The sequence below is a fragment of the Salvia hispanica genome, chromosome 5, assembly GCF_023119035.1.
Source record: "Salvia hispanica cultivar TCC Black 2014 chromosome 5, UniMelb_Shisp_WGS_1.0, whole genome shotgun sequence".
NCBI lineage: Eukaryota > Viridiplantae > Streptophyta > Magnoliopsida > Lamiales > Lamiaceae > Salvia > Salvia hispanica.
In genome coordinates this window covers 10,268,815-10,288,758 of record NC_062969.1, presented here as the reverse complement: position 1 = coordinate 10,288,758, position 19,944 = coordinate 10,268,815, and the positions used below count along the sequence as shown (strand labels likewise).

At 38.9% G+C, this 19,944-nt stretch overlaps 2 protein-coding genes across 2 annotated transcripts; both read right to left on the bottom strand.

Moving 5' to 3' along the window:
• Positions 1–3,343: 3,343 nt before the first annotated feature.
• LOC125187849 (dirigent protein 11-like) lies at positions 3,344–4,234 on the bottom strand. The gene has a single exon (XM_048084497.1). It carries the CDS (start codon positions 4,167–4,169, stop codon positions 3,543–3,545), a length of 627 nt encoding a protein of 208 aa, XP_047940454.1. The 5' UTR covers positions 4,170–4,234; the 3' UTR covers positions 3,344–3,542.
• A 12,869-nt stretch (positions 4,235–17,103) lies between these two features.
• Positions 17,104–17,853, bottom strand: LOC125189383 (dirigent protein 21-like; the record flags this gene model as incomplete). Its single annotated transcript, XM_048086665.1, has 1 exon — positions 17,104–17,853. A coding segment is annotated over one exon (606 nt), but the record flags the coding sequence as incomplete, so codon positions are not given.
• Positions 17,854–19,944: the final 2,091 nt, after the last annotated feature.

Sequence of the window (19,944 nt, the reverse complement as noted above, 5' to 3'; positions counted from 1 at the left end):
GCTCCTTCCATTTCGGCAAATTTAAAATCTACGCTATTTAGGCCAGCCATAGGCCAGCCGCAATAAAATAATTCAAAATATACTACATTTACGGAATTAAAATTACGATTAAAATACGGAATTAAATTTACAGCACACATATACGGGAAAATTAATCCATTCCATTAAAAAAAAGTACAAAGATTTTAAAAAAAAAGTACATGATTTTTTTTTTTTTAAGAAAAGGGCTTCCACACACTGAGCCCCGCCTCTCTCACTCCTCATCGCCGGTCGTCGCCCGCCCGGCTATGCATTCGCTACCTTACCCAGTGGTATACGAGCCCGCGTCGGAACCCGGCCCAGCCATGCCCTACAGCGATTTCCAAATCAACCCACTTGTCTCCTCGAGCATCGGAAGTGAAGAAACATCTTCTCGCGTGGGGGTACAGTGGCGGTCCTTCAATCTTGGAAGACCTTGTACATCGACCTCCAGCGTATGCGTTACGCGAATGGAGAGTGTACTCGAGTGGGGGCGGGTGGGAGGGCGGAGGGCCTGGACCTCGCGGGGCGATAGGGGGGATCCGCCCGCAGCCGACCCGTTGCGCCAGAAACTTGCAATCCAACCGGGGCGGGGCGGCTCCAACAAATGAGAAAGAGGGGATGGAAACTCTCCTCGACGCTCCAGGGGAGGTCGTGGGATCCGCCCGTTGTTGGCACATTGACTGTAGTCAGCCGGTATAGTTCAGCCCTCGCTGCTTAACGGCCACCCGGCGTCGCACCCGCGCCGGAACTTCTCGAGTTGCCTTCGGCCCAACCAAAAAGCACTCCCCGGAAAGGTGAACTCATTATGCGTCCCCGCCAAGGGGAAGGCGACTCTCGGCTATCCTCCGGGCGTGCGTCCTCGATTATGTCCACACTGCCGAGGGCTGACGGAGGGCGTTGGCGTACAAATTCGCAAAACGGCCCACCGCGGCCCCTGGTGCGCTCCCACCCTTCCGGACCTCCTCCCCGCCGAAGTCCTTCCCGTGCGGGCGGTGCCTCCTGTAGGCAGCTCTGATCTTCGCCCATATGTTGACGACCCGCTGGTTGTTCGCAACCAGACGGATCGTCGCACACCTCCAACCACCCCCTGGCTACCCCCAGCGTACTCATCCTCCGCCGTCCACTTCCTCCGGCCGGGGTGTCGTCACCAGCGGGCTGCGATGACTCGCCGGCCGCCTTGGCCTTCCCCTTCGTCTTCTTCGGCCATCATCCCCATCATCGATTCCAAGGGATGTTAAACCCCGGGCCCATCTGCCCCCATCCAGGATCCCACAGGTACCGTGGGAGTTTGAGATCCACTCGTCGCTGGATTGGACTCGTTGTTGTGATCCATCGCTCGATGATGCTCTTGTACAGAAAGTTAGAGAGAGAGAAAACTCGTTAAAACAAGTGGTGCAAATGAAAATGAAACGAAAATCGCGTTTATATAGGTTTTTTTTTTAAAAAAAAAAAAAAAAACAAAAATCGGCGGCCGGGATCGGCCAGCGCATCGGCCGAGGCCGAGCGATCGGCCAGCCCATGCCGGTCCGCTCGCCAATTTCGTGCTCGCCGACTCCAATGGTTCGGCTAGCCGATCGGCCAGCGCGACGAATCGGCTAGCTGGTCGCTAGCCGACCATTGGAGATGCTCTACACAGATTCATGAGAGAGGTAAATTTCTCCTTTCCGATTATATCATTATGCCCGAATCTATATTCAAATATTAAATATAGATTCCCTGTCCATTTGAATCTCGATAATTAAAATGCTACAGAATCGATCTTAGTTAAACACTAAGGGTTAAATTGACCCACACACACTCCATATAGTAATGATAAAACTTTGTCTATAATATTTAATATACCATTATCATATTGCCTAAGATCAGTTGCTCAATGCAGAGAATCTTAATGAAGACAAAGCTAAAGATTATGAATATGTCTTCTTATAATAGGATGACTGCAAGCTCTGTTTTCATATATATAGTAAGGCTTTGTGTTACAGTTAATTAATAACATCAATCTTTATCTAACACAATGCAATCCTCGAAGTTTTTCAATGTTTTAGCATTTCGATTCAATTATAGGACAAAATGTACTTGAGGTAAATCTCTTTCATTTAATCATTCTAATTTTATATTCATACAAGTTCAATTGCTCATTATTTATAATACAAAACTAGGACTATACTTTATATAAAATACAATTTGAATAGAAGTGCATATAACAGGACCACATGTCAAATTATACTTCAAAAAATTTATATCTCATGTAGTTGTGATACATGTTAATTTCTATAACGTGCCATGCCGTGCGTAAGGATGGTTAAGGGTCGACAAATATTCACCCATTCACACGTATATATCCAAAACATGTCGTATTGAGAAATGTGATCATGATATATATATAACAAAGCCCAATGGCATATTCTCCCTATATGTAGTATTTTTGAATATTTTAGAGAAGGGGCATATGAGTTTTGAATACTAATAATTATCATAAAATATTGATGCATATTCTTCAAATATTCGGAATTTGTCGATTTTAAACCCATTTAAGTATATTTGTGGAGCCGACCTCTGCCACCCGTATGCATACATAAAATAACAGTAATGACTAAAATCAAATTAACTTTTCAGACATTCTAGCAGCCGTATGCATACATATAGTATATAGAAAGAGATAGACTGACTAAAATACAAAATACAAATTAGGAACTATTATAGCTCCTAGTTAGAATCTAGATCGCAAAAATATATGCATCACATTGTTGTATGAATATGGTTATATGGTCATGGGTTAGAATCCTATGAGCTAACGGAAATTTTAATTTTTGAATTCATACAGTACACGGTGAAATCTTTCATATTCTACAACGAATTTACTGTTCGTAATCTAGTGTTTAACAAGAGTTTAGTACTCCATTGTTAGGTAACATGGAGTCCTTTTTCAGTTCGTTTTAGTTCATTTTATACGGTTCTGCATATATCACAACCCGTTTGTTGGAGTATCATAATAAAACTATATTTTGATGAGAATGTGAGAACACTTAAATGTATAGAGTCACTATATGCACCCTTGCATAAACAAAAAAGACTGAGTCATGTAAGATGGTATAATTGCACAAAAATTATATTAACCCAGTCGTGGTAATTACAACTTCAACTAATTGTTGTATTAATCGACATAATTATCTTTAGCGGGTATGATTAATGAAATTTGATTGTCAGGAACTTCTTCTAGCCATTTCACATTTTATTCTTAATATTGATATCTTAATTTGGATATATGAAACTATTCATTTCAATCTGACTCACTGTATTTATAAATTGGATCGATCAGAGATATTCAACTACATGCATAATCGATTCCATTAAAACCCATAACACCAACATTTGTGAAATTAACTCCTAATAAAAGTCCAACATTGTCAAAAACTGAAAACAGAAAACAACCTAAGTTACATATGCATGCATGCTTGCATATTTTTTATTTCATCGATTACATATTTAAAAAAAAGCATATCAAATCAACTCCGATTCCCTCACATTTCAGCAATCTCAATCTCATTGTTAAACTTGGAGTTGTAGGTGGTGTAGATCGTGTATTCCAACACCGCGTAGTTCGACACAGGATCCATGGAGTAGGTTGTCTGAATCGCGTAGCCGCGCGCGTACCGGAACGCGCCTGTGCCCCCGACCACGGGCAGCTCGCGGGCGGCGTCGGTCACCTGATTCCGGCCGAGGATGCTGAGCTGGCTGCCGCTGAAGCGGCCGGCGTAGAAGTAGAAGTTGAGGTTCATGGCGATGCCGAAGGTGGAGAGGTCGGCGTTGGTGGTCAGCCCCTGGGTCCGCCCCAGCGCCCTCGAGGTGAACTCGGGCCCCTCTGTGACTAGGTCGTCGAGCACGTGGACGCTCCCGAAGGCAAACGGGTTGTTCGGGGTGATGGAGGCCTTTGCCACCTCGAACACGGTGGCGTTCACGTGCCCGATCCGGAGATCTTGCACGTAGAAGTGGAGCTTCACCACCTTTTCTTTTCCGCCACAAATGTCGCGGTGGAATGAATCTTCCACCGCGGCGGCGGGCCCCTCTCGGGCTGCGTACACATTTAGTGTGGACACGAGCAAGCAGAAAATAGTCAAAATTAGGGCAATGGGGTTTAGCTTTGCCATTTTTTTGGATTTTGAAGTGATGACTACTATGGATTAGAAAGATAGAATGTGTTTGTGTGATTGGTTGTGCATCCAAGGGTGGGTTTATATAGAGATTTTCTAAGAGGGTGGAGTAATTAACAGTGGGAAAAGTGGGATTATTTAATTAATTAACCGTGCATTATTATTTCGATTGGTTATCGGTGTTTGAGCTATATCTATTTAATTTTATTTCAAATATACGGAGGGTATAATAAGTGATCACATGTCACTTTAATTGGGAGTTAAGTTGCCAAAGTTGAATTATATGATAAATAAATGTTGCTCTGAGATTTGACAAGTAAGTAGTCATCTCTTTTCCCTATATAGTAACTATTACTCCCTCCGTTCCAGATAATTTGGGACACTTTGACCGGACACGTATTTTAAGAAATCTAATAGAAAGTGAGTTGAAAAAGTTGGTGGAATGTGAATCCTACTTTTAAAGTATTAGTTTTATAATAAAATGTGAGTAGGAATAAGTTAGTGGAATATGAAGTCCACTATCAAAAATGGTAAAAATGACATGAGACAAATTATGTGGGATGACCCGAAATGGAATATTAGATCGAATTATTTGGGACGGAGGGAGTATTAATTTCGTAAGTAGATCTTCTATACCCTATGAATAATAATGCATGGTCATATTATACTATATAGTTCCATACGCGATTGTCCAAACGTTAGTGTTACTTTTATAATATCCAAAATATATTAACAACGGTTTTATATTTTTGTTGAAAAAAGCACACGTGATATTTGAATTGAGAAGAACTAAAATGATTAGTTCACTTAGTACAAAATAAAGGAGTATCTAATTTTTACACAGTAATATGTCTAGTAAATTTATAACTAGAATACACACAGATAATTCGATATGTAATATGTTGCTCTTATTGAGAGTAACGTCGGCGCTTAATCCACATTAACAACCTTTTTTCTTTCCTAGCTAGTATATTAATTTTTATTTTAATATTTTAGAAATAGTCAGTGAGATCGTGAAATTTAGAGATTATAAATCGAAGTATATGATGTTTTTATTACTCCCTCCGTCCCAGAGAAGTTGGCATACTTTGAAAATGGCACGGGATTTTAGGAGGTTTTGTTTTGTGTGTTAAATGGAGAGAGAAAATATAATTTTTATATTCATGTGAGAGAGAACTTTTTCCAAAAAGGGAAATGTGACATCTTTTGTGGGACAAACTAAAAAGGAAAGTGTGCCAACTTCTCTGGGACGGAGGGAGTATATTTTTACTCCTCAAATAAGTAAATAATACTATTAATAATTGATTTATAATGTTAATGTGTAAATTCGATCTGTTTTATACCTCAAAACATAACTATCAAATTCAACTTTTTGCATAAAATTACTAATCTGGCCATCAAATTTAACTTATCCGAATAAATTAAATTGAAGAACGTCATGTTAGACCAACTCAAGAAAATAGTACTAACTGATAACATTGACCACGTGCTTAAAATATCTTGAGATTTACAAGCTAACTCAGGCCATGCATACTGGAGCTCTGAACTCTCTAGAACGCAAAGTTAAGCACGCCATGCTTACACGCCCTCACGTGCATTAGCAAGCATCCCGCAAGCAAATTCGTCGCCCCATTGCACATTGATGCATGCCAATTATTACCTTATGTTAAAGTTGTAACTGAAGATCAAAACAAAGCTGCATATTGTGCAGAGTTGGGGCGGGTGGGAGGGCGGAGGACTGGACCTCGCGGGGCGATAGGGGGGATCCGCCCCTCGCAGCCCGTTGCGCCCGCTTCTGTCCAACCGGGCGGGGGCGACCAACAAATGAAGGAGGGGATGGAAACTCCTCAGCATCCGGGGGGAGGTCGTGGGATCCGCTGCTGCTGCCGCTGTAGTCGCCGGTATAGTTCAACTTTGCTTCTTCGGCCATCCAGCGTCGCACCCCGCCCGGAACTTCTCGGAGTCCTTCAGCAACAAAAAGCACTCCCAGAAGGTGAACTCCTTGTACGTCCCCGCCAAGGGGAACTGACTCTCGGCTATCCTCCGGGCGTCGTCCTCATTCCTGCCCACTACCGAGCCGACGGAGGGCGTTGGCGTACAAATTCGCAAAACGGCCCACCGCGGCCCTGATGCGCTCCCACCCCTTCCGGACCTCCTCCCCGCTGAAGTCCTTCCCGTGCAGGCAGTGCCTCCTATAGGCAGCTCTGATCTTCGCCCATATGTTGACGACCCGCTGGTTGTTCGCAACCCAGCGGATCGTCGCACACCTCCAACCACCCCCTGGCCACCCCGGCGTACTCATCCTCCGTCCACTTCCTCCGGCCGGGGGTGTCGTCAATAGCGGGCTGCGATGACTCGCCGACCGCCAATTATTAACAAAGCAGCGACCGCCCCCTCCTGCCCCCTAGATCCGCCACTGCGTATGAGATTGGCTGGTGCACGAGACAAAGACAAAGTTGTACTCTTGCCAGCTAGTTTACATCAAGGAGCTGCTACTGCTTTGGCCAACAAATGTGAGGACTACAAGAGTACTTGGAGAGACATAGTCATTAGAGGTTTGTTAAAGAAGGAAGCCTAGTTTGTTTGTTATGCTTAATGGTCTGTAATCCGTTTGTACAAGGATTAGTGTCGCATTCTAGATTGTTCCATAGCTCGGCTATAAGTTGAGAATTTGTGTAACTCATTATTCAATCAATGAAATAATAACTCAATCTTGAATGCAGTTTGCACTACATTTCTTTTAGCTTTCTTCCTTATGACATTCCTCGTTTTCTTTCATGGTATCAGAGCAGGATCTACATGATCCTGTCTCTCCTACCTTTTGGTTCTTACTGAGTTTACCTTAAAAATGACAGAATCAAACGATTCCAATGCCACCTCTATTCCTCTAACTGCTTAACCTCTTTTCTCCCAGTTACCTCCTATCTCAGTTAAGCTAACTGATAGCAACTTTTTAATATGGCAACAACAAGTAGATGTAGCAGTGTATGGGTATGGCCTTGAGTCATTTCTCACTGGAGAAGCAAGCCCACCACCTCAAATGATGGCAGATCCAGCCACTGGATCATTGGTGATGAATCTAACTTTTGTGGCATGGCAGAGACAAGATAGGAGGGTTGCTAGATGGCTGCTCTCATCATTATCAGAAGGAGCACTTTCCCTTGTAGTGGATTGAGATGTGCAAAAGACATTTGGGGAGCGCTGGAGACCAACTTTGCCAGCCGCTCAACAGCCAAAGTCATGCAATACCGCCAGCAAATGCAAAGTCTTAGAAAAGAAGGACTCACAATGAGTGAGTATATAGCCAAAATGAGAAATTATTTTGATCTCCTGAGTTCAGTTGGTTGCAGGGTTTCTGATGGAGAACAGATCTTGCACATCCTTGGAGGTTTGGGTCAAGATTATGATCCAATAGTCTGTGCTATCACCTCCAGATCCGAACCATGGGCCATAGGAGATGTGAGCTCTTTCCTTCTCAGCTTTGAGTCCAGGATGGAGACTACAAGAACTATTTCCTCCAGCACTGAGGGATCTCAGTCCTCTCTTCACCTGGTCCAGCAACAGCAGTCAGTGCCTAAGAAGGATAATCAGCTTACAGCAGCAGATTTGACTCAGGTGGAGGAAGAGGGGGATCAAGAAATCAGAGAGGAGGAAGAGGTGGCAGGGGATTTGGACGAGGAGGCAACAAGATTATTTGCCAACTTTGTGAAAAGCCAGGACATTCGACAGCAAAATGCTGGCACAAATTTGAGCAGAATTACACTCCTCCTCAAGTCCAGTTCATGGCAAATCAGCCTCAACAACAGCAGCAAAAAAGCTACTTCAACCCCTCTGCTCACTTGATCCAGCCAGTTCCCAGTACTCCTACAACAAACTTCTTTGATGGAAGTCAGTCAGAGTTTGGATATGATCCAGCTGCATCAACAAGTTGGTATCCGGATTATGGAGCAACTCATCATGTCTCTAATGATTTGAGCAACCTCAACATCAGCTCTGAGTACACAGGAGGTAAATCCTTGATTCTTGGAAATGGAGAGTCAGTTTCTATAGCTAACATAGGTGAATCTGTTCTAAACTCTCATTCCTCTAATTTCTCTAGAAAACTTCATCTTAAGAACTTGCTACATGTTCCTAACATCACCAAAAACCTCCTCAGTGTCTCACAGTTTGCTAGAGATAACTCTGTTTTCTTTGAATTTCATCCATCCTTTTGTTTTGTTAAGGACCTGTGCACCAAGGAAATCGTGCTCAAGGGAACACTTGAGAAGGGCCTCAATCATTTTCTAGTAGATCATTCCCCAATCAAGAGAAGCAATAACTCCATTCCCATCATTTCCAGCCAAGATGCTCCTGCAGTTCACTCTGTCAGCCTGCCAGTTTCAGCTTCTAGAAGTAGTTCCAAATCTTCTTCTAGTCTAGATATAGCCTTGTGGCATAATAGACTAGGACATCCTACTCTAGATGTTGTTAAAAATGCTTTGAATGGTTGTAATGTTCCCTTTGTTTCAATGAATGATCAATCACTTTGCCATCCATGTTCAATCTCTAAAGCTCACATACTGCCCTACTCATCTTCTTATTCTGTTTCTAATTCTCCACTTGAAATAATTCATAGTGATTTATGGGGACCCTCACCTATTCTTTCTAGAAATGGCTTCTCCTATTATGTATCCTTCATTGATCATTTCTCTAGGTTCACTTGGATATACCTCATCAAACATAAAAATGATGTCTGCACTATTTTTAAGCATTTTAAGACCATGAGTGAGAATCTCTTCAATTCAAAAATCAAATCTTTTCAATCTGATTGGGGAGGTGAGTTTCAAGGTTTGACAACTTTTTTGAGAGAATCTGGGATTTCGCATAGGATATCTTGTCCATATACACCACAACAAAATGGCTTGGTTGAGAGAAAACATAGGCACATTGTGGAAACTGATCTTACCCTGTTAGCTCAAGCTTCATTCCCTCAACATTTTCTGGGATGATGCATTTCTTACTGCAACTTATCTCATAAACCGTATGCCCTCAAAGGTTATCAAAAACTTATCTCCTTATGAGAAACTATATTCCCAGAAGCCTGATTATTCTTCACTTAGAGTATTTGGTTGTTTGTGTTATCCTTTCACTAGGCCTTACAATAAGCACAAACTTGATTATAGATATGTTAAAGCTACTTTCTTGGGATATAGTCCTTCTCATAAAGGTTTTAAGGCATTGCTACCTGATGGAAAAGTGATCATCACAAGGGACATAATTTTTGATGAATCCATCTTTCCTTTCCATTCTCCATCTTCTGTTTCTCATTACCATACACCTATCCAGTCTCCTAATGCTCCCTCATTTGTTCCTCTTCAAGACTATCAGCTCCCAGATCAACCTCCACCACCATTATCTCCACCTTCGTCCAACAACACATCTCATCATCACTTGAACTCAGTCCCTCCCTCTCCTGTTTCTGATATCCCCAATAACTCTCAGAATGATCATTCCAGTTCTTCATATGATACTTCTCCTACTTCTTCTCCCTTAGATACTTCTCATCCTCAGTCTGATCAGCCCACAGTTCAGGGCACTTGTCACACCCCAATCCTTTCTGACGTATACACTTACTATAAATAAATTCAAATTTAAAATAAGCAATCCACACGGTAAGTAAATAAAACACACATTAAATAATTTCAAAAACCAACATTTATCAGGTACATATTTCAAAACATCTGAACAGTAGTGGGACCCTTTCACCACTCTATATACTATACATTTATCTACATGCAAAAATGATGAGGATGAGGAGAAGGTTGCCAAAATGTGTCAGCCGCTGACCCTTATAACATATGGAGTTCCTATGACTCACGTCAACGAATAATTTCACTGATATCTTATTCCTGAAAAATATTAGTGGTTTATATGAGTCACAACTCAGTGCATATAAACCTTACCTTTAATTTCACACACAAATATCAAACACATTCTTTCATCAAAATATATTACCGGAAGTAATAAATATCATAAACAATTTAATATTCATATGCATATGTCTCTCCGTTCTTTTTATTATTCTGTGACAGATCAAGCCCGGTATCTGCCCGGGATTTCTATTGTATACGACCCGAAGGTCCCTTTTACTTATTTGACCTTTCCACGAAGGCCCCTCTTTGTATTGATCTTTCCATGAAGGTCCCTCTTTTATTTGACCTTTCCACGAAGGCCCCTTTTTGCATTTTGACCTTTCCACGAAGGCCCCTCTTTGATTTGACCTTTCCACAAAGGTCCCTCTTTGCATATTTTCTTTGACCCGTAGGCCCATTATCATTGTATATGACCCGTAGGTCTATTGCCATTGATATCAGATCCAGGGCAAGACCGTCACATATCCTCTTTAATTCCATGATTCAAATAATTCCAATAACATGCATCAAACATATCCATATATTCCACCAATAACTCCAATATTATAGATAAACATATTCATTGCACAAATCACATATCCACCTCATTTACACCATCAATATCAAATAACACACAACCATTTCAGGCTCACATCATATAATTCAAATATTCACTCCAATTTAACGCATAACAATCAATCATATAAAATATGTAAAATTAAAAGTGTGATTTATACACACCTAAGCACGGTAGATAAACAACTCAAAAGCTTAATCCCTTCTCTTTGTTTGCCACTCTCAGATTATATATAGTTGTTACTTTTAAATCCTAAATATGCTTTCTACTATTCTTTTGTTTTTCTCCTAACTCTCGTTTCCCTTTTATTTTTTTAATATATATGTATACCGTAACTTCCTCAAAATTCCCCTTTCTCATTCTCATAAAAAAAAAAAATACTCTATAGCCTTAATACTTGTCACCTGCAAAACTAGGTGACTCACTTGTTATTTATTATATTTTTATAAACAAAACACGTATAAGTGGAAAACTAAAAACGTGTAATTTTGTAAACACTTGAGTTGCAAACAAATACATAAAAATGTTCATTTGCTATGCCACGTACAAATGTTTATTTGTTTAATATATATACCTTAGTCTCTCCAAAAACTAAATTTATAAATATGTATATATGTAATATAATCCCATTACACATGCACACGTTGCACCACATGCATATACATAATATATTATATATTTAATATATACAAACATAATTTATAATTATGTAAAATATACATTTACCTATTAAATAAAATTCTCTTGAATCGAAATTATCTATTTATTCGACTAAACTGATTAATCATAACACTAAATATATCCTCTATGACACACTTAATATCTCTGTAATATAAATGACAAGAAAATATGCTAATATGCAAAATAATGCATGTTTCGGGTTAGAGATGTCACAACACTCATCACATGACTACTAGATCAAAGGCTGGGATTTTCAAGCCCAAAATCTACTCTTTAGTCATCTCTCGTTCTATGCTTCCAAGATCTGCCTTAGAAGCTCTTCTCATTCCTATTTGGAAGGCAACTATGTTGGCTGAGTTTCTGGCCCTTCTTAAAAACAGAACTTGGAGGGAAAAATCTAATTGGCTGCACTTGGGTCTTCAAACTCATGTATCATCTTTCTGGTGTTGTTGCTCGGCACAAAGCCAGGCTAGTTGCTCAGGGATTTTCTCAACAACCCGGCTTTGATTTCAATGAGACTTTTAGTCCAGTTGTTAAGCTCACTACAATCAGATTGATTCTCAGCTTGGCAGTGAGTCTTGGATGGTCTGTTACTCACTTAGATGTTAACAATGCCTTCTTGAATGGTGATCTTGAGGAAGATATATACATGAAACATCCTGTCAGTTTTGAACAAGGTGGACCACACCTTGTTTGCAAGCTCAAGAAGGCTATATATGGCCTTAAACAAGCATCAAGGGCCTGGTTTTACACAGTTTATTCTGTTCTTATCTCTCTTGGTTTTTCTCAATCTAAGGATGATGCCTCCATGTTTTTCAGACAGAGAGGAGAAGATGTGGTTTATCTGTTGATCTATGTTGATGACATGCTAGTTACTGGAAATTCGACCTCTTCTATACAGCAAGTCATATCTCAATTGAATTCCCATTTCTACTTAAAAGATCTAGGGGAGGTGGTGAGTCTGTTTCTTGGAGTTGAAGTGATAAGGACTGATCAAAATGGTTTGCATTTGTGTCAATCCAATTACATCAAAGATCTTTTAAAGAAAACAAATATGACAAGAGCTAAAGGGTGTCCAACTCCAATGGTTTCCAACTGTGAGCTGAGCAAGAATGTTGGGGAACCAGTTGCTGATCCCAAGATGTATAGAAGCATTGTTGGAGCATTGCAATATGCTACTATTACAAGACCTAACATTAATTTTGCTGTCAACAAAGTCAGCCAATACATGGCTTCACCTCTTGATACACATTGGAGGGCAGTAAAAAGAATCCTTAGATATCTCTCTGGAACTCTGGATTTTGGAGTGCAGATTCATAAGTCTAATGGTGTGTGATAAGGCTAATTTCATGCATCGGTTATATGATGAAAAGTCACCATTTACTAGGTCTAACACATTGTTTAAGCCAGGTGTGTGAAGGAAATTCGCCAGGTCCAGGAAGAATTGAAGGAAGTGGACTAGCGAAGGAAGAAGGCGAAAAATGAGGAGAATCGAGAAAGAAAATGGCTAGACGAGGGGAGTCCGAAGCTGAGGGCAAAGAAGACAATTCACACAAAAAGCCTCTGCTGGACCCACTTTCACGCCTATATAAGGAGGAGCATGCAACACACATGAGGGATATAGACGATAGCTCTCAGCTCACACACACACACACACACACACACACTTGGGAAATGGGAATTCTGGGGTAGAATAGGGATCTAATCTTCGGGAAAATCTGTGCAACACCGTCCTCAAGGAGGGCGAAGATACAATCATTTACTTTCCAGCGTCTATGTTTTGATTTCTGTCGAACTTTCCGTTCGAAGTCGATTTGTTCGTTTTGCTACTTGCTGTTTATCTATGAATTTTATTTCATGTTATGATGGTTTCGATTCTGTAATGATTTATGTTGATTCTGTGTTTTAAGGAGTTTGTTTCGGAGGTTGATTGTTATTCACTTTGTTGGATGCTTTGCGTACTTGATCTGGGGAATATGAGTTGATCTGTGGTTGTTGTTGTTGATCTGTGGAGAATTGGTGAATCTGTAGTTATGGAGATGATTTTGACCGGAGTTTGTCTCGGATGCTTGGATCCGGAGTGGATTTAGCATCTGAAGTGTGGATCTGAACAGGGGAATTGAATTATGCATGGATTTTGAACTTCTGCTTCGTTTTTGTTTTACTTCATCTAGGAGATAGAGATCTGAGTTTTTTTTGGGTTTCTCGGCGTTTTCTGACGTCCGATCTGTTGGTCGTCGTTGAGTTAATATCATTGTTCTGTTTTCATCATGTTTCAGTTAAATTCCGATTATGCTTTGCATTTTGTGGGTAGTTAGGCTTAGAATTGATTATTTTGCAGCTTTTTGGTCGTACACTTCTAATTTTGGAAAAATGGTCCCCACTACATGCATCGAGTCTGTCTAGCTAGATTAGGTAGTAGTATTACTAGATCTAGGAAGTTGGTTTGAAGATAGTGATGATATAATGTCAATCTATGTTACGTGGATGTTTTCCTGTTCCTAGATCTACAGATAATTAAATTACTTTTCTCCTGTCTAGTATAAGTTCCTCAACCCAAATTTGCGTGGCAGCAGCCAAACCACCCAAAAGCCCTTTAAATGCATGATTTCGCATCTGTCCTCGTGGGATCGATCCCTGCTTCCCTATACTAATTCAAGTATACGCGGGTTGAGGGTTTTGAAGTGATATACTGTGTGTCCAACGACCGAGATCTTTCAGCGTTCCGCGAGTTCCTAGACCTTGTGATCTAGTGGATTCTCTGGACCCAGGAAGCTTGATATTCCATATTGTGCACGCAGCGAAAAATATCAGAGTTCAGTGTGATTTCAGCCTTTTCAGACTCAGATTGGGCAGCTGATTTGGAAGATAGAAGATCCATAAGTGGATTATGTACATACTTTGGAAGGAACCTTATCTCCTGGTGCGTAAAGAAGCAAGGAGTTGTTGCTAGGTCCAGCACAAAAGCTGAATATAGGAGCCTGGCCATGGCATCTTCAGAAGTTGCTTGGGTCTGCTCGTTGCTCAGTGAATTGAAGATCAAAAGAAGTTCAAGCCCAGTGATCTGGGTAGATAACTTGAGTGCCATTGCCCTGGCCTCAAATCCAGTGATGCATGCAAGAACTAAACATATTAAATTGGACATTCACTTTGTCAGAGACAAAGTGTTTGGAAAAGAGATTGAGTTGAGACATGTTCCATCTGCAGATCAAATTCCAGACATCTTCACAAAGCCTTTGTGCAGGCAATCCTTCGTGAGGCTAAGAGAAAGGCTTGGTTTAGTATCCTTGGCCTCACTCGGATTGAGGGGGTGTGTTAGAGAGGACCTTGCAAAGTTGTAACTGAAGATCAAAACAAAGCTGCATATTGTGCAGAGTTGAATGAAGTGAATGGATCCAGTGATCGTATGAGATTGGCTGGTGCACGAGATAAAGACAAAGTTGTACTCTTGCCAGCTAGTTTACATCAAGGAGCTGCTACTGCTTTGGCCAACAAATGTGAGGACAACAACAGTACTTGGAGAGACATAGTCATTAGAGGTTTGTTAAAGAAGGAAGCTTAGTTTGTTTGTTATGCTTAATGGTCTGTAATCCGTTTGTACAAGGATTAGTGTAGCATTTTAGATTGTTCCATAGCTCGGCTATAAGTTAGGAATTTGTGTAACTCATTATTCAATCAATGAAATAGTAATTCAATCTTGAATGCAGTTTGCTCTACATTTATTTTAGCTTTCTTCCTTATGGCATTCCTCGTTTTCTTTCACCTTATTTGTCCTAATAAAGAGGACTCACTTATGTTTTAACAAATTAAGATGATTTTTCTATAAAACAAACATTATACTATAAACACGCTCATTCATCACATACTTCATCTTTTTTCTCAAAATTTTTTCTCAATTTCTATACTACATCGTCAACATTTATGTAAATTATCTACAGTACATCCAAACCCAAAAAGCCATTAACAATTTAGATTTGTTGGAGTTGATCCTACAACTCTCTCACCTTCGATCAGACAATCCCACTAATTTCTCTAACCCTTATACGAATCCATCAATCTGTCGCCGGAGCTGGAAACACAATCATCACGCACCATGTATCCATTCCTTGGTCCGTCGTCACTCTCCCCAAAGTCTCGACTCGATCCATACATACACCACGTGCTCAGCGGATGAAATCCAAATGGTCTTCGAATGCTTTGTGGACATTAGCAACGATTCTTTTGTTGCCAACTCCAAAAAAGCCCGATCAGTTTAAGAAGTAGTTCGTTGCTACCTAGCTACAATGATGGAATTCGAAAGACACAATTCGCTGCACAAGTCGTATGTTAAATCCCCCTAACCCCTAACCCCTCTCCACTCCAATCCCTAACCCCTTTCCACTTGTTGCTCTTAAAACACAGCTCCCTATAAATTGACAATTAATTTATCTTAGATTAATATATTATTGGTACTCATGATATAATTTTAAAAACTTTCTAATCACACTAATTACAAAAAATATAGTAAAATAACAAATTTTCTAATCGCGCGCACTAATTACAAAAAATAGTAACACTAAGCTAATTACCCTATCAAACAGTAATATATTCAGAGTACTAATTTGTTACTCTTAGGCTAGATCTATGATATCTAGATCTTTGATTTAATTAGTATACTTATATTTGATCACACGAATATCTATAATTCAAAGTTTATAACAGTGTTTTGTTTAAATTTAATTAGAACGTGAAATGCATGGTTGATCTGAATTGGGATTCCGTTACTTGAAGTAAAGTGGGAATCGGACAGGCAAGATCCTAATTTCTAGTCTGTATATACTTATTAATTATTTCCAGTACTACTGCTCGATCAAGATCTACTACAAATCGGCCATTTATTCCCTGAACACCAAATTTATTATACAAATCCAAAATCATAATGTATATTTACTCAAAACAGTGATTCCAAATATCGCATGGGCTACCTTACCCACCCACACAAACCTCAATCATTGTGTACACCGTCCACACCATCCAAATAAGTGACAATTCATTGCGATCAGATCAATTATTTCATTATTTAAGGTAATAGTAATATTACCCTACATACTTGAGTACTCGACGTAGATAACAATGCGAGCATCCAATGCGTGAAGGAACAAAAGATGTGAAACAAATGAGTTCACATATAAATTCACCCACCAATGCATGTGAGCACTATATATATTCAACCATAATGATCTGGAACTAAAAATAATAAATACTATAATTGAAACCATTATATAAGTCTTATGTACCTCTCCTCCTATCATCGATTGGTTTTATAATAAACCCTATGAATTTCTACAATAATATCAGAATGGATCGCTAACCGTGAGCAAAATTATCTGACCCAATAATATATCTAGATTGAAACATAAAAAAAATGACTGCTCCAGTTTGATAGAGGGATGGTCCAACTGATCAATAAAAATATCCTTCAAGATTCACCTTGAAGGGTTTGAAGGAGAGGGTTTATTATTGAAACTAAAAATATAAATATAACTATCCCACTTTACTATATATTCACAATTCAAATACTCACACATATAGTACTCCTCCGTCCCAATAAAGAGATTTTATGCAGTGGTGTTTTGTGAGTTAATGAAAAGAGGGTAAAGTAATAGAGAGAAAAATAGAGAGGATGTTATTTCCATTTTAGAAAACGTTTCATTTTTAGTGGGACATTCCAAAAAGGAAAATGTTTTATTTCTAATGGGACGGGAGGGAGTATTTATTTTGATCAATTCAAACAAATTTCATGTGTGGTACACATTTTGTGACATTAATACAAGTTCCTCAAATAATAATTGTTACACAATAACGACGCAAGCGCGATAACATTCAACCATTTCACAATTAATAAAAACAAAAGACTCATTTATTTTGATCATAACCACACATTTAACTAAATTGATTTGAATGATGATCTCACCAAGTGCAAGTCCAATTTTCCGACGTAGCTCACATAAAGAGTGTATTCCATAACAGCGTAGAGCCTCTCGACGTCGTAGGAATACGTCGATGAGAGCGCATAGCCATGGGCCAGCCGGAAAACTCCCGTGCCACCAACCACCGGCATCTCCCTCTCCTCGTTCATCACCTCATTGCGGCCGAGCATCGTGAGCGAGCTGCCGGCATACTCTCCCGTTGTGAAGTAGAAGTTGAGATACATCGCCTCGCCGGAGACTTGGAAGTCGGTGGATATTGTGAGCCCTTGCACTTTTCCGATGATCTCCGAGTCGAGGCCGGGGCCCGTGGTTAGGAGGTCATCGCACACGTGGATCTCCCCAAAGTCGGTCGGGGAGGTCTCGGAAATGGAGGATGTTGCCACCATGTAGACAGTGGCGTTCGGGCCACCACCGGCCCGGAAATCTTGGACGTAGAAGTGGAGCACAGCGGCGTTCTCGGTGGCAAGGTTGGCTACTTTTTTGGACCACGATTCTTTATTGGCAACCCTAATTGCCCTAGCTAGGAATAAAAATGAAATTATGAATGTGATACTAAATATATATTAACTTAGCCATAATTTTGTATCGAAATTTTGAACCATATTTTTTCAGACTAATTTGATTATGTAGCAGGTTTCTATGTAGATATATATATATTGTAGAAAGTGGTGAATAGTACATGAATAATAAAACATATTAGAAAAGGCGTATATATTAAAGAGAGATTAATTTCAAATTTATAAAATTAATGAGTGAGAAAAGTAGATAGACGTAGTATGGTTTAATTTACCAAAAATATTTCTAAATTTGAATTTCCGTAACACGTCAAAAGATAAGGTGCACATTATTAAATATTAATGCTATACATGTGATCAGCAAGTAGATAGTAGTAGTATGGTTTAATTTACCAAAAATATTTCAATATCCAGGTTTAAGTACTTTGACGACTACGTACTATATAAAGAGAAAAAAAAGTAGGAGTAAATAGAGATAAAAAGTGTGATTTTTGCCAAAGAAAAAAAAATGCATCATTTTAGTTGTTACGACCCTGTCATAAGATTAAACAATTTAAAATATTTGTTACGTAATGAATTTTCATTTAGATAATTTTTTGAAATGGGATATCCATATGAAGAAAGATGATCTAATTATTTATGACGGCAAACAGAGTATATGTGATAGTGAGAATTGAATATAGTATAAAATTATGGCATTTGTACTGAAATTAATTATATTTCAAATGTAAAATGAGTAGTATCAAAATTTTATCATTTCATATTATTCCAAACATTAAATGCTTGTGCTATGATTTTTTATTAGTTATTTTTATTTCACATGGGCCATCTTTTCTTTTTTTTCTAAGTCATGGGCCATGACATGGATTGATTTTTTTTACTCTCCGTCCCACAAAAGATGTAATACTTGTGGGACGACACGAGATTTTAGGAGGTTTTGTTTTGTGTATTAAATAGAGAGAGAACATATAATTTTTATATTCATGTGAGAAAGAACTTTTTCCAAAAAGGGAAATGTGACATCTTTTGTGGGATAAACAAAAAAGGAAAGTGTGACATCTTTAGTGGGACGGAGGGAGTAGATTTTAAGCAGACTCTCATATTGATAGTCGCATATGCATGTGCACAACTAAAATGACTTTTGAATTTCTCAATCTATTAATTGAAAAATAGTAGCAGCCACAGTGTGTACAAATGCATGTGCGATGATTGATTTTATTAGTAATAATTCATTTCATATGGATGATGCCATGAGAGGAAAACAGGTCACATTGACTACATTATTCTTGACATTGATTGGTTTTGAGACTACTATACATACTAAGACAATGTTTTTTTTTTATTCAAATTAACATATTATCTCACATATACTAATTCTCAATTTATAACATACGTACGGAGTATTTTATTTTAATTACGTACTTCATATAAATGAGAATCAAGAAAAAAATGTTTAAATTTTGTAATTTGGTATATATAGCTAAACTTTCTTTTATTCAAAAAAGAGTCCAAGCCAATAAATCAGTGAGTATAATATGAGATGTTCCAGTACAATCTGCCATCAGTAAATTTTACTACTACAAAAGGAAACAATTAAGGTAGTAGAAAGATACAACACTGAACAGAACAATTCACACATACTCGACTTTACAACCACAATAACAATTAAAAAAATAAAACATAGTAGTATATCTCAATCAAGCCTTCTATAAATAAATAAATAAATAAATAAATAAATAAAAAACCTTCTACTGAGTCTCAAACTCGAACCCAAAACAACATAAACACAAGAATCAAGAAGATTGGATAGCAAAAAACATGAAATCAAAAAGAGCAAAACACATAACAGGTCGATGAGCTCATACTCTCTTCAATATTATCAATTTAGCTATTTTTGTTTAATTTTGCAAGGTTGTTCACGTCTTTTAAACCCGCACAAAAATATCTCAGTTCATGAAGGATTTAAACTCGAGATCTTGACGTTAACATTAACCACTCTACCAGTAAATCAATAAATCTGGAAAAAAAATTATGTGGAGATAACACTGTACATGTACATGTTGCTATGCCCATAATTAAATTAGCTAGAAAGTTGTTAGAAAGAGGACCCGCTTGATAAAAAATTTTCAAAGTTTAATA